The sequence below is a fragment of the Alligator sinensis genome, unplaced genomic scaffold (assembly GCF_000455745.1).
Source record: "Alligator sinensis unplaced genomic scaffold, ASM45574v1 scaffold149_1, whole genome shotgun sequence".
Lineage (NCBI taxonomy): Eukaryota > Metazoa > Chordata > Crocodylia > Alligatoridae > Alligator > Alligator sinensis.
The window spans coordinates 172,361-185,429 of NW_005842823.1; the positions used below are offsets into that span (position 1 = coordinate 172,361).

Consider the following 13,069-nt stretch of genomic DNA (forward strand, 5'->3'; position numbering starts at 1 on the left):
AGGTATATTTGTCTTTGGTGATCTCTCCCTGTTTCCACTTTTTATGTGCTCCCCTTTTGGCCCTTAGGCTGCCCTGGATTTCTCTGGTCAGCCAGGGAAGCCTCCTGGCCCCTTTCCCCCTTTTGCCTTGCTCGGGGACCATCTTGCTTTGTGCCAGAAGGATCATTTCCTTAAGGCACAGCCACCCTTCTTGGGCTTCCGTGACTTCAAAACTCCTACTCTGCAGTGCGTCCTTGACTAATCGCCTGAGTTCATTGAGATCAGCTTTCCTAAAGTCTAGCACTTTCACCCTGCTAGTTACCTTACCCACTCGACGTCTTATGCTGTCCCCCCAGATGGCCACCGATCTGTAGGTCCCCTACCATGTCATCCCCCGTTGCCAATACCAGATCCAGTATGGCATTCCCCCTAGTGGGACCGTGTACCTCCTGTGTCAGGTGGAGGTCCTGTACGCAGGTTAGAAACCTGCATGAGCGGTGGGACTTTGCTGTCTGTGACTCCCAGCAGATGTCCGGGTAGTTTAGGTCCCCCATGACTACCGCCTCTTTAGCTTTTATGGTCTCTGAGAGTTGCCTCAGGAGCCCCGAATCTCTTTCTTCCCCTTGATGTGGGGGTCTGTAGCAGACCCCTACCACCAAATCCCTTTTTCCTTGCCAGCCTCTGCTCTCTGCCCCCGTGTGACACAGGGGAAGGGGCACGATGGACCTAGGGTCTGATCCAGTCCATGGCAGTTCTTATCTTCTTATGAGCATGCTGCAGGTCCCATGCATGTTTTAGGGAGGAGTTTTGGGGGGGGGGTAAGGAAAATTTTGTCCCCCCCATGTAAAATCAGCCAGATCAGGTCCAAATCCATTTGAATCATCCAAAACCCATATGTGGCCCTGCTGCTGGCAAGTGTCCTCCACCCCAGCCTGGGGCTTCAGATACTTGGAGGAGCTGCAGGCTGGTTTGTTGCCCAGAGCAGTGCAAGAGGGGCTGTGGAAAGGAAGTGTGAAAGGGCCACTGAGACACAGGCCACAGGGGAGTCCCAGCAGCTCACACCCACTGCGGTAGGGCTGGGAGCTCCTGTGAATTGGGCCGGGGCCGGGCAGGCCGCTAACAAAGACCTTCTGTGCTGCTCTTTCCAGACCCCCCTTCCCGAGAGCGAAGCATCCCTGGATTATGGCCACAGCCTGACACAGGTGAGTTCACCGGGCTGGCAGCCTCCAGAGCACGGGCTCCTACTTCCCAGTCCGCGGGTGAGTGGGGGGCTGCATAGGCAGGTCTACCCGACCTGTTTCCCGATCCTTCTGCCTTGGCATGGTTACTGCCACTGCTTGTCACCCCCAGGCTTCCTCGGACAGGGTGCGGCGAGCTGGGCGGCTCCTGTACGGCTATCTGCTCAGCACCTGCCCCAACCTCATCCGCGACCACAAGCACCACCTCCGGCATCACAGGTGGGGTCCCGGGAGGGCGTGGGGTTGGGGGGGCAGAGCTGGGGGGTGAGCCCAGACACAGGGGCAGGGTGATGGATGGGTGGAGCTGGCTAAATGCACATGCATGAGACCCAGAGAAGACCGAAATGGCCTTCTGGTGCCCCCTATTTCTGTGCCAGCCCTGCCCCAGGCTCCCCAGATCTGAGGCCCCCTTCTCCCCACCATCCCCTCCGGCAGGCAGTGCTGCTCTGGGAAGGAGCTGGTGGACTGGCTGCTTCTCCCCGGCTTCTCCATGCAGACGCGGAGCCAGGCGATCGGGGTCTGCCAGGTGCTGGTGGACGGAGGGGTCCTGACGCATGGTGAGAAGGTGGCGGGAGGGCAGCTCCCAGTACCCTATGCTGGGACAAGGCTCGGGCAGCACATGTGATGGACACCGAGAGCAATTGCATGCCTGCTCGCACAAGCATGTGCTCAGTCCCTGCTCCAACTGGCCCACATGGCATCTCCTCCCCATCCCTGCCTGCTGTGTCTTGCAGGCCGCACGCAGTACAGCTTGTGCAAATGGAGACTCTTGCATACATGCGCCTTGCATTGGTGCCATGCCTTGCATGATTGCCATGCCTTGCACAGGGGGGAGCCTCTCCAATGTGTGCTATGCTGCACCCATGGAGTCCTTCACATGCTCCCCTGCTTCTTTGAGTCGCTCACAGGGGTGCTTTGCTTCTCTCTCGCACACCCACCATGCCTTGCACCAGCACTGTTACTTGTGCACACAGCCTCGCGGGGGCAGGGGCCCTCATGCCGGCGTGGCCGGGGGCTCACATTGCTCTTTCCCCAGTGAAGCAGGAGTGGCATTTCCAGGACAAGGACACCCAGTTCTACCGCTTTGCCGAGCTGGACCTGATTCCAGAGCCTGGTGCTGGTGTCAGGGACCCCGAGGAACTGCTGGAGGCACTGGCCTTCCTGGCCCAGCTGGGCCCCGACGCACTGCTCACCATGGCTCTGCGAAAGCCGTGAGTGTGACATGCCACCCCCGTGTGTGCAACCCTCCCCTTGACCTTGTCACAGCCTCAGCTGGGCATGGGCTGGGAGATACAGTCAGGTCTCAGGGGGGAGCCCCCAGCTCTGGGGCCTGGTCTGAGTGCACTGGAGAGGTCAGGTCTTCTCCCAGGGCTCTGGCCTGGGGTTTGGCTGCCTCCTGCTACACCCTGCCAGGCTCTCCGGTGTCCTGCAGATACCAACACACAGAGGGACACTGGCAGCCTCTGCCATCCAGACTGCAGGCTTTTCCCCCTGGATGGGGTGGCCCTTGCCCATCTTTGCATGCCCCTGGCTGGACCAGCAGGTCACCCTCTCCCCTGTCCTCTCCCCAGCCCTGCGCAGCGCACGGAGGATGAGCTGGAGTTGATATTTGAAGAGCTGCTGCACATCAAGGCTGTGGCTTATCTGTCCAGCTCGGTGAGTGCTGGCTTCCCCCCAACCTGCTCTGCTGCCCCTCCACCCTGGCAGGCCCCAGACAATCACAGTGCCTCCCCCACCCCATGCCCTGGGGGGTCTGCCTGATCCTGCCTGGGGTCTCCTTTCTCCCACCCCATGCCCCCTAGTCTAGCCCGCACTCTTGCTGGAGCTAACAGGCCCCTCTCTCTGCAGGTGAAACGGGAACTGGCATCTGTGGTGCTGTTTGAGTCGCACGCCCGGGCGGGCACTGTGCGTGAGTATCTCAATGCCACATGGCCCTTGCAGGGCTGGCTGGAGCCTGGGCAGGGCAAGGCGTGCTGGAGTGGCTGGGCTGGTTGGGATGGCCCAGGGGTGGGCAGGGCAGAGCTGCTACCCCGCAGCTCCCAGCCAGTGCCTGGGGCCCTGCTCTCAGCCCCATGGCTCTTGTCTTCCCCTGCAGTGTTCAGCCAAGGGGACAAAGGCACCTCCTGGTACATCCTCTGGAAGGGCTCCGTGAACGTCGTCACCCATGGCAAGGTACAGGGGGCTGCCTTAGCCCCAGAGGCCCATTGCAGAGTCCCTGTTGGCCCATCTAGCCCTCCATCCTGGACAGCTGGGGTGGGACTGGCATGCCAGGCCCGGGGGGCTGACAGCACAGCCGAAGGGGTCTGGAGCGCTGTCCCTGCATGGTGGCATAGGGTCACTGCCCAGTGATGGAGGAGAGGTGCTTTGGTCCTATGCTCCCCCCGGGCACCGGGGTGGAGTGTAGGGGTGAGAGGGGTGCCTGGGTCCCAGCCTGCCGCTGCCCCAGGGCCTGGTGACCACGCTACACGAGGGTGACGACTTCGGGCAGCTGGCACTGGTGAACGACGCGCCCCGAGCTGCCACCATCATCCTGCGTGAGGACAGCAGCCACTTCCTGCGCGTGGACAAGCACGACTTCAACCGCATCCTCAAGGTAGGCTAGACCCCTTGGAGCCCTCCGAATTGCCCTTGCTCAGCTCCTGCCTCTGCCAGACAGGCATGGGGCTGTGGCTTCTACAGGGAGTAGGGGGTGCCTGTTCCTATCACTGGAGCCACGCAGCACCCAACCCACGGGCCTGGGGTCCAGGGATGCTGTGGGCAGGGGATGCTGCTCAGGGGAGGGCATCTCTTGTCCCTGGGAGTACGGGCACAAATGGGGTGATGCTCCTGGCCTTGGCACTGCCACGTTGGGGCCAAGGACCTGCCTGTCTGCTCTGGTGCATCTTCCATGCAGCCACAGGCTGGTTCTGGCTTCTGGCAGGTGCTGGGAGATATTGCCCCCACCCCACACCCCCCAGTCTATGACCATGGGGCCTGAGGTCCATTTTACCCTCTGCTTCTAAGCTGTCAAGGTAGCATTGCTTTGGCCTTTGCCCTGCCCTGCTGTTCCCCACTGCCCATGCCCCCCACTCCACCCCCTAGACACCCCAGGCCAGGGCAGGACTGCAAGAGCAGGCTCCTGGCCAGGCTGCCCCTAGCCCTGGGATGCCAGTCCAGCCCCCTGCCGAGAAGGGGATGGGCCCTGGGCAAGGCTGACGTCAGGTCTCCGCAGGATGTGGAGGCCAACACCATTCGCCTGAAGGAGCACGGGAAAGTGGTGCTGGTGCTGGAGAAGAATAGTGGCCTCGGTGGCCACGTGGCAGTTGCAGGGAGCAGTAGGTACAGCGGCCTTCTCACCCCTCCATCCCCTGCCCCAGCTTGGGCCAAGTCCTGCCCCTCCACGGGGGTGCCCAGCCAATGTCGGCTGCCCCCCTGTGCCCTACCTCTGTGCCCGTCCTCTCCGCCTGCATCCAGGGCACCTGGGCCTGATCCTGTGGTTGTAGGGCCCCTGCCCGGCAGCCCTCAGGCCCCCTGGGGCAGTCATGGCCCCTGGGGCTGACCCACCGTGGGCTCTGCCCGCAGGTACTCGGTGATGGCGGGGACCCCGGAGAAGATCCTGGAGCACCTGCTGGAGGCCATGAGGCTGGATGCCACCTTCTACGACCCCATGGGTGAGCATCAGGCTGCCCTCGGTGGAGGGGAGACACACGTGCTCTCATGGGGCCCCTGAGCTGCAGGAGAGCAGGGAAGTCACAAGCCAGGGGAGCAGGGACCAGCCTGTGCCCTGTCCAGAGAGCTCAAGCCCAGGTTTTGGAGGCCTAGAGGAAGTGCAGGGGGCTGGATGGCTTGGTGGGGCTGGCGGGAGCGGGTGATGGGTGGCTTGGGGGCACCATGGTTGCATCGGAGGGAAGCCCCCAGCCCCCAAGAGAGATCCCGGGCCCCCCAGGGATGGGGGCAGCCCGCTGACCTACAGCCTGTTCATGCCCATGGCCCAACTCTGCAGAGCTCTGCTCCACCAATATCCTTCCCGTGCTGTGTCTTCAGGGCTGGGGAGGGAGCAGGGACCCTGCCTGCATGGTGGGGGTGGGAATATGCACCCCGGGCCAGATCCTGTGCACGCTGCACTGCAGGCAGGGCCCCGGGAAGCCCCTTGCCCTGACACGGGAGAGACCCCCTGGGGTGGGGATGTTGCTGCAGGGCTGGCTCTTCCCAGGCAGCCCCAGCCCCATGGCCACTGTCACCCCAAGGCTCCTTCTCCCACCATGGCTGCCTTAACTTGCCCACCTTCCAGGCAGAGCCGTCGGAGGGCTCGGAGCAGGAGAAGGCTACCTATGCCCTCAGCAAGCGCCAGAAGATCCTGAGGCTCGTCGGCCAGTGGGGGCTGTTATATGGGCGTCTGCTCCAAGCCGAGCCCAGTGCCAGGGCCCTGCTGCAGGTACGGGGCAGGGGCTGCATGGGGTCTGTGCTCCCAAAAGACCTGCCTGGAAGGGCCCAGCACCCGCCCTGGGATGGTGCAGCCTCATTACCGACAGCCTTTCTCCCCCAGAGCCTCTCAGAGGCCGTGAGCCAGGACCCCCGCCTCTGCGGTCTGCTTTGGGACCAGCTGCAGGACCGGCGGAGGCATCGAGCGTGAGTCCCGGTCCCCTGCTCTCCCCACCTGGGAGTCCGGCCCGGGCAGGGCAGCCGGGGACAGCCTGGGCTCCTCTGCCTGGGACCACAATCGTGCTTTCCAGCGGCTTCTACAGCTGGCACCGCTAGGTTTCCAACATAAGACTGCAGGCCAAGCTGCCTGGCTTCTAGCTCCAGCATGTCCTTGGGACTGGAGCCTGGGGGTGGAGGGGGGCTGGGAGGATATCCAGCACTGCTGCTGGCTTACTGGGGCAATCGCTGCACCTGCCTGGGCTTCCCAGCTAAAAACCCCACTGCAAAGGAGGGGACTCACTTCCCTCACCCCATCTCTCATGTTTTATTTCTCCTCCTTGCTCTGTCCCCCGCCCAGGCTGGAGAATGGCAGTGGGAACGTGTCTCCGCAGATCAAGGTGGGCACAGCTCCGTGCAGGGCTGTATCTCTCCCCGGGGGTGGGGGGCCAGACTGCCTGAGATGTCATGTTCTCAGCTTGGAAAAGCCCAGGACAATGAGTGGCCTTGACCAAGTCTGGGGTGGCCACGTGGGTCTGGGACAGGCTGGCCAGGGGCTGGGAGCCTGCATGTTGCCTGTGTCTTTGCTGCCCCCCTGCTTGATGCCTCTCTGACATCCGGACCCCAGGTGCGGAGCCCGGGGCATTGGTTTGCCAGCCACGAGGAGGCTACGCTGGGCTGCAGCTCTGCCATCATGGCTGGGGACAGAGGTAACAGCGCCATGTGTGTGAGATCCCACTCCCTGCGCAGCCCTGAGGCCCCTTCCCCTTCCTCGGGGCCTGAGCCTGGCCCAGGGGTGAGTGGCTCTCGCTCATGCCTCTTCTTCCCTCCTCAGTGCCCTACGACATCTACAGGCCGGACCACTCCTGCCTGACTGTGATGCTGCCCGTGAACGCCTCCGCACGTGATGTGCTCGTGGCCCTGGCCCCTCGGCTCAGCCAGGACGGGGACCCTGTGCTGGTGAAGGTTAACTCGGCCGGGGGTGAGTAAGTGGCATGGGCAGGGGATGGAGCTTGGAGCGGGGGGACTCCAAGGAAGATGAGCCCTGCACCCCTCTCTGGAAAAGGGGTTCCAGATGTCCAGAGCCCCCCATGCTCGTAGGCTGAACCCCTTGATCATAGGAAAGTCAGGTTGGAAGGGACCCTAGGGGGTCACATCTAGCCCTAGTTCAAGACAGGGTCAGTCCTGGACAAACCATCCCAGCCACGTGTCTCTCCAGCCTGCTCTTGGAAACTTCCCCAGCTCCTCTGGGGAGCCTGGAAAGCTCTTTGGCAAAGCTCCTTCTCGCTTCCAGCCTCAGTTTCCCCTCCTGCAGCTGTAAGCCATTGCTCCTAGTTCGGTCCCTGGACCTGTCTCCATCCTCTCTGTCACCGCCCTTCAGGGATTTCAAATCCACCCTCAGGCTTCTGTTCTCCAGGATAAATAACCCCAGTCTTTTCAGCCTTTCCTCCTATGTCTGGCCTCTGAGACCTGTAATCACGTGTGTCCCGGCTGTGAGGGTTGGAAGCTCCAGCCTCCTCATGGCGGCCTGCCAGGTTACTGGGCACAAGCCCCTGGCCCCGTGGTCTGCAACCCTTGGCCCAAGTGAGGACCATCCTGTGCTCTGCGGTGGTGAGACCAGCCGTGTCCCTGGCTGTGTCCCCCTGACGGACCCCCCTGCACCCCTCCTCTCTCTGGCAGAGCGCGTGGGGCTGCCGATGGATGCCATAGGCGTGTACACGTCCCTGGGGCTCAATGAGCGGCTCTTCGTTGTGAATGTCCAAGAGCTTGGCAGCCTGGTGAGTGCCAGGGTATGCCAGCTTCCTCCTCCCACGTGTGCCCGAAGCAGCCTTGAGCTGTTAGCGGCCAGATCAGGCGGTGATGTGGAAAAAGTCTCCTGCCCCCTCCAGCCTGTCGCCCCGTGGGGCTGGGCAGGGCTTCTGGCCGCCTGGGGCTGTCTGGGGCTTGATGATCTTCCCCGTCCCATGCAGACCCCTCACCCTGAGCAGCTCGGGCCCACCACCGGCTCCTGGGAGACCCTGGAGCTCCTCAGCTCCAAGGACCTGGCCAGCCAGCTGACGGAGCATGACTGGACTCTCTTCAGCAGCGTCCACCAGGTATGCATGGACACTGGCAGCTGTAGACGGGGGGAAGAGGGCACCCTGCCACCCCCACGACCTACCCGTGCCTTGCAGGTGGAGCTGCTCTACCACGTCTTGGGACCCCAGAAGTTCCCCGGAGCCACCACAGCGAACCTAGAGCGCATCATGCGGCGCTTCAACGAGCTGCAGTACTGGGTGTCCACGGAGCTGTGCCTGTGCGGGGACGTGGCCCGGCGGGCCCAGCTCCTCCGCAAGTTTATCAAGCTGGCGGCACAGTAAGTGATGGGTGCTGCGGGGGCTCGGGTGGCGTGGCTGTCCCAGATCTCGGCTCTGACCCGAGCCTCCGTGTCTTTGCTTGTAGCCTCAAGGAGCAGAAGAACCTGAATTCCTTCTTCGCTGTGATGTTCGGACTGAGCAACACGGCCGTGAGCCGCCTGGCCAAGACCTGGGAGGTACCAAGCCCCTGCCTGCTCCGGCCCCAGGGATGGGGCAGCACCAGACCCAGACCCCCAGCCTCGGGGGTAACGAGCAAGCTTTGTGCCCTGGGGAAAACCCTGGTGCTGAGCTCCGGAGAGCAGAGTGAAGTCATTTTTACCTGCCTTGGGGACTCAAAGCCCCCAGAGCAGCCTATCCACCCACGGGTGATCCAGAGCCAGCCTTCGGGCCATGCAGGGAGATGCCAGTCCCAGCCGGACTCTGGATCCGCTGTAGGGAGCAGCAAGTGCAATGTGAACCCTGGGAGATTTCAGGAAGGTTTGGATTCGGGCTCTTGGCCCTTCCGGGATCCTCATGCTACCTACATGTGCTCTTCTCTCGACAGAAGCTGCCCCACAAGGTCCGGAAGTTGCATGCGGTGCTGGAGCGGATGCTGGTGAGCTGGGCTCCCCCCACACCCCATGAAGGTCCCAGGGGGCTCCACCTGCCCCCGCTACCTGGCTGCACCTGCCTGGGTCCCCCCTGAGCTCAACATCCCACCTGGGCTCCCCGCCTCGGGCTGCCCCCATCTCCCTCGGGGCTCCGAGCTGCGTGCAGGGAGCGCTGTGGCCGGCCCTGCCTGAAGCCTGCCTTCTCCTTCCAGGACCCGTCGTGGAACCACCGCGTCTACAGGCTGGCCGTCGCCAAGCTGAGCCCCCCCATCTTCCCCTTCCTTCCCCTTCTCCTGAAAGGTACCGCTGTGAGGGCTGGAGGGAGGCCAGGGCCATGATCCCCGTGAGAAGCCACGAGGCTCTTTGTCAGGGCTGGACTCGGGGCGTCACGTCAGCTTGACGTGGAAAGGGGGTCAAGTGAAGTCAGGGCTGGGTGCAAGGTGCCGGCATCAAATGGGGTCAGGACCAGGACCGGGGGCGGAGGCTGAGCGGGGCAGGGAAGCACGAGGGTCTTCAGAGTCTGGGCCTTGCCCCCGCAGACCTGACCTTCATCCACGAGGGCAACCGCACGATGTCAGAGAACCTCATCAACTTCGAGAAGATGGTGAGCGGACGGGCGCCCTGGTGCGGCCCCGCATCTGCCTTTGCCCCTTCATGCTGAGAACCCAGGCTCCTAGCCTGGGGGAGGTGGGGAGGGAAACTGGTGTCCCAGTGTGCCAAGAGTGTCCATGGGCAGGAGCAAGAAGGAGCTGGGGTCAACATGCCTGTGACAGTGCCCAGCTGCCCCTTGCTCGAGTGCATAGGCTAGCTAGACAAGGCAGCTCTGACCCCCCCACCCTGGCTGCTAGAGGGTGGTTGGGGGGGCTGCCGCGATGTCAGTGGGTCACCTCTGGGCTTTGCCTGCAGCGCATGATGGCCAAAGCCGTACGCATCCTGCATCGCTGCCGGAGCCACGTCCACAGTGAGTGCCACCGGGGCCTGCGGGCAGCACACGGGCTCCAAGCGGGGCAGGGAAGGCTCCAGGGGGGAGCTCTGCAGGGCGGGGGGCTTAGGGTAGGGGCACATCTGCAGTGACCAGGGTCCTTGACAGCATCAGAGCAGGGTCTGGCTCCAGCTCCAGCAGGCACAGACATGGGCAGGTGCCCCCAGTGGGCAGGGGGGAGTGAACACTGGCCTGGAGTTGGAAGAGCAGGGCAAGGGGCAGGAACATCTGGGGAGGCAGAGATCCAGAGCGTGTTGGACGGGGGGAACTTGTGACTACCCTAATGCCCTCGTCTCTCCCCACGCAGCTCCTGTCTCCCCGCTGCGGAGTCGCTCCCCACACCGGCTGGAGGACCCCAAGGCCCTGCGTGCCTCCACCTGTAAGCCCAGGCCAGGGGAGCTGTGCCAGCCACCCCTCCACTGGGATCCCTGCCCTTCTTTGGGCAGTGCCCCCTCCCCATAGCTCCCCCAGTCTATGCACATGTGGCTCTCAAGTAGGGGGCTGGGCAGCTCTGCTACTGGTTTGCCTGGTGACCTTGGTCACATCCCATAAGCTGGATGGAGTTGAATCGGCCTGGACCTCTCTGGCTGCCCCCAGAGAGCATCTATGCCCTTTGCTCCTTGTTTGGACCTGGCTGGCAGGGACATGCCCCATTGCAGAGGTGCCCAGCACCTCTAAGCAGGACCAGGGGAGCCTGGGTCCCTGGCTCCGGCCACAATCCACTCACCTGGGTCAGACAGTCACAGTCCCAGGGACGTCCGAGGCAAACCCAGTCCCACCTGAGAGCTTCGTACCCCTGGCTCCAGCAGGGTGGAAGGCGGCTCTCCAGGCAGACACTGGCAGCGGGTGCTATTGCGGCTCCTGGCCACGAGAGGACAGGCAATAGCCTGTGATGGCCCTGTCCTAGCCTTGGACAGTCTATCATAGCCTGCCTGCCTTGGGACCGTGGCTGATAGGGGCACTGCCAGGAGGTAGCTCACAGCAGTACAGTGCTCCCTTGGGGTATGTCCCCTGTTCCCCGTCATGCCACTGGTCCAGGCACTTGGCCCCTCCTGACACCGGCTGTTCCCCACAGGCTCTGAGCAGTCGCTGAGTATCCGGAGCCCGACCTCTGCCAGTGTCTACCTCCAGCACCTGAGGGTGATCGACAACCAGAAGGAGCTGCTGCGGCTGTCTCGAGACCTCGAGTCCTGACGGGCTGGAGGGACCCGGGGCGGCGTGGGAAGGCCAGACGGCAATCTCAGGGCGACGCGTTTCTCTGCTTTCCAGCACGGGGACAGCACCGACTGCCCCCGGGGCAGGAGGGAGCCACACTGGCCCACAGGCCTCATGCCCAACCTGGCACGGTGACTGCACCTGGATGCCAGGGCCCGGGGCCCCGAACCAGGGAAGCTGCTGGCATGGACAGACAGGGGCAGGCAAGGCCGCGGCCGTTTGGACGAGCAGTGACACAGCCCCCGATGGGAGCACTGCAAGCAATAGAAGTATTTTTGTATGGGACGGGGCATTGTCCTTCGTGACCACGACATGGCAGCTCCAGGATGCGGCTCCCTTTGGGGCAGGGACTAGGGGTGGTGGGCAGGGAGAGGTGGCTTTCCCAGGGGGGCATGGCCTGGACATCCCCTGGAGAGGCCCCTGGGAGAACTGACCCTTGGGCAGCAGGTGCATGGCATGGTGCCTGGGCCCTGTGACTCCCTTCCTTGCCAGGGCTGGGGGAGGCCCATGCAGAGCTTTGCCATGAGCCATATGTGCCCCCCTTTGCTGTTCCTCTCCCTGCACCTGGTCTGGTTCCCTCTGCCCCCATGGCAGACCCCGGAGGTACCAAGCGGCAGACCCTGGAGGTACCCGAGCGGCTGCCGGTGGATAGGGCAGGCCTGGAGCCTCCATCCGCCAGCACTGGCACAGCCGAGGCTGACCTGGGCGCAGCCCCCTGCCCTGGAAATGCCAGGCACTTGGTGTGAGCTGGCATCTGGCACTGACTTGGGGCTGGGAGGATGTTGAGACCCGGTCAAGTGCCCTGAGCACCATATTTGAGTTTGGAGCAGAAGTCAGCTGCTCCCCACAAGGGAAAGCACAGTGCTGTGGTGGTGCAGGAGGCGGTGGCTCTGGGAAGGGCAGGTAGCTGGCTCACAATCTCTGCTGCCATCCAGATGGAGCCTATCTCCATCCCACACCCCACCCCTGGGTCCTGCTGGCAAGGGGTGCAGCCCCAGGCTCTCCCGGTCATGCCAGAGGCTGCCTTGCGGGGTTGCGGGGAGCTGGGCGCCTCCTAATCTCCCCACATCTCTGGTGCCCTGGGGATGAGCTGAATCACAGCTCAGCCATCCTGCCTGGGTGGTTGGGCAAAGCCCAGGGAATGGGTCAGATCCTGCTCTGCTGGCTGTGGGTCTGGCTGGCGTTTCGGTGTATGGGTCATGCCCCTGCCAACTCATGCCTGGGGAGACGGGGCATGGCAGCACGTCCCAGGGTGCTGCCGTGCTCATGCCTTTCTGCCTTATCCTTGCCTCTGCACCAGGCCCTGGCCAGGATGGGGGAGAAAGATGGGTCTGCTTAGTGCCCCCTGAATGGGTGGGAGACCAGATGGGCAGCATGGGCCCTGAAGGAGTGGGACTACAGTCCCAAAAACCTCACCAGTGGCAGCATTTGCAGGGGGCAGGATCCAGACACAACCCTGCCCCTTGCTCTCATGGCCACTCCCTGACCTGGTATGGGGTGGGGGAGCGAGAGTGCCCACCCACTGGGCTCTGCGGCCCTGCTGGCACGGTGCTGGCATTTCTGTGCGGGGCCTGTTGAATCAGGTCATGGGTATGAGGGGCTGTGAAGAGCCCGTGGCACAGCTGGATGGGGGTGGGGGCTGGAGGGCTGGGAGGGAGCGCTCCCCAGTGCCAGGCCCATGCCAGACAGGCTGGTCACCAGGACTGGGAGGAAGTGGGAGCAGGCAGGCTGCCTAGTAACAGTTTGCAGACGACAAGGGTCCGTACCACACAACACGACGTCTCCCACCCGCGCAGTCACATCTTCTCGGCCTTGGGGGACTCAGTGAGGGCAGAGGGCGAAGGCCTGTCCCTTGCACCACGGGCAGGCGGACCCCTACGAGCTCTACAAATGCCCCCAAATGTGAGGCTCTTGACTACACAATTCATGGCACATTCACATACATGCACATGCTCACGCAAGCGCACACACACACACATGCACAAGCACACAAATGCACAAGCGCACATGCACACACAAGTACACACACATGCACTGTGGCGGGCCAGTAGGGGGCGCTCCTGCGTTGAGCCGCCCACCTCCCTGCGCCCG

At 63.2% G+C, this 13,069-nt stretch overlaps 1 protein-coding gene across 1 annotated transcript in view; it reads left to right on the forward strand.

Annotated features, from left to right (window-relative positions):
- RAPGEF3 (Rap guanine nucleotide exchange factor 3) overlaps nt 1-11,261 on the forward strand; it is a gene marked incomplete at its 5' end in the record, with an annotated part of 21,008 nt that extends 9,747 nt beyond the window's left edge. The window contains 26 exons of the mRNA XM_014525525.2: nt 1,128-1,181; nt 1,330-1,436; nt 1,653-1,774; nt 2,254-2,428; nt 2,789-2,873; nt 3,066-3,126; nt 3,313-3,389; nt 3,664-3,810; nt 4,429-4,535; nt 4,779-4,867; nt 5,127-5,214; nt 5,481-5,631; nt 5,743-5,825; nt 6,196-6,235; nt 6,463-6,544; nt 6,670-6,816; nt 7,515-7,612; nt 7,805-7,930; nt 8,009-8,190; nt 8,277-8,367; nt 8,736-8,786; nt 8,994-9,081; nt 9,321-9,385; nt 9,688-9,742; nt 10,071-10,142; nt 10,839-11,261. Of these exons, the coding sequence (XP_014381011.1) occupies nt 1,128-1,181; nt 1,330-1,436; nt 1,653-1,774; nt 2,254-2,428; nt 2,789-2,873; nt 3,066-3,126; nt 3,313-3,389; nt 3,664-3,810; nt 4,429-4,535; nt 4,779-4,867; nt 5,127-5,214; nt 5,481-5,631; nt 5,743-5,825; nt 6,196-6,235; nt 6,463-6,544; nt 6,670-6,816; nt 7,515-7,612; nt 7,805-7,930; nt 8,009-8,190; nt 8,277-8,367; nt 8,736-8,786; nt 8,994-9,081; nt 9,321-9,385; nt 9,688-9,742; nt 10,071-10,142; nt 10,839-10,957 (2,562 nt within the window). The remainder of the gene's footprint in view (nt 1-1,127; nt 1,182-1,329; nt 1,437-1,652; nt 1,775-2,253; nt 2,429-2,788; nt 2,874-3,065; nt 3,127-3,312; nt 3,390-3,663; nt 3,811-4,428; nt 4,536-4,778; nt 4,868-5,126; nt 5,215-5,480; nt 5,632-5,742; nt 5,826-6,195; nt 6,236-6,462; nt 6,545-6,669; nt 6,817-7,514; nt 7,613-7,804; nt 7,931-8,008; nt 8,191-8,276; nt 8,368-8,735; nt 8,787-8,993; nt 9,082-9,320; nt 9,386-9,687; nt 9,743-10,070; nt 10,143-10,838) is intronic.
- Nucleotides 11,262-13,069: the final 1,808 nt, after the last annotated feature.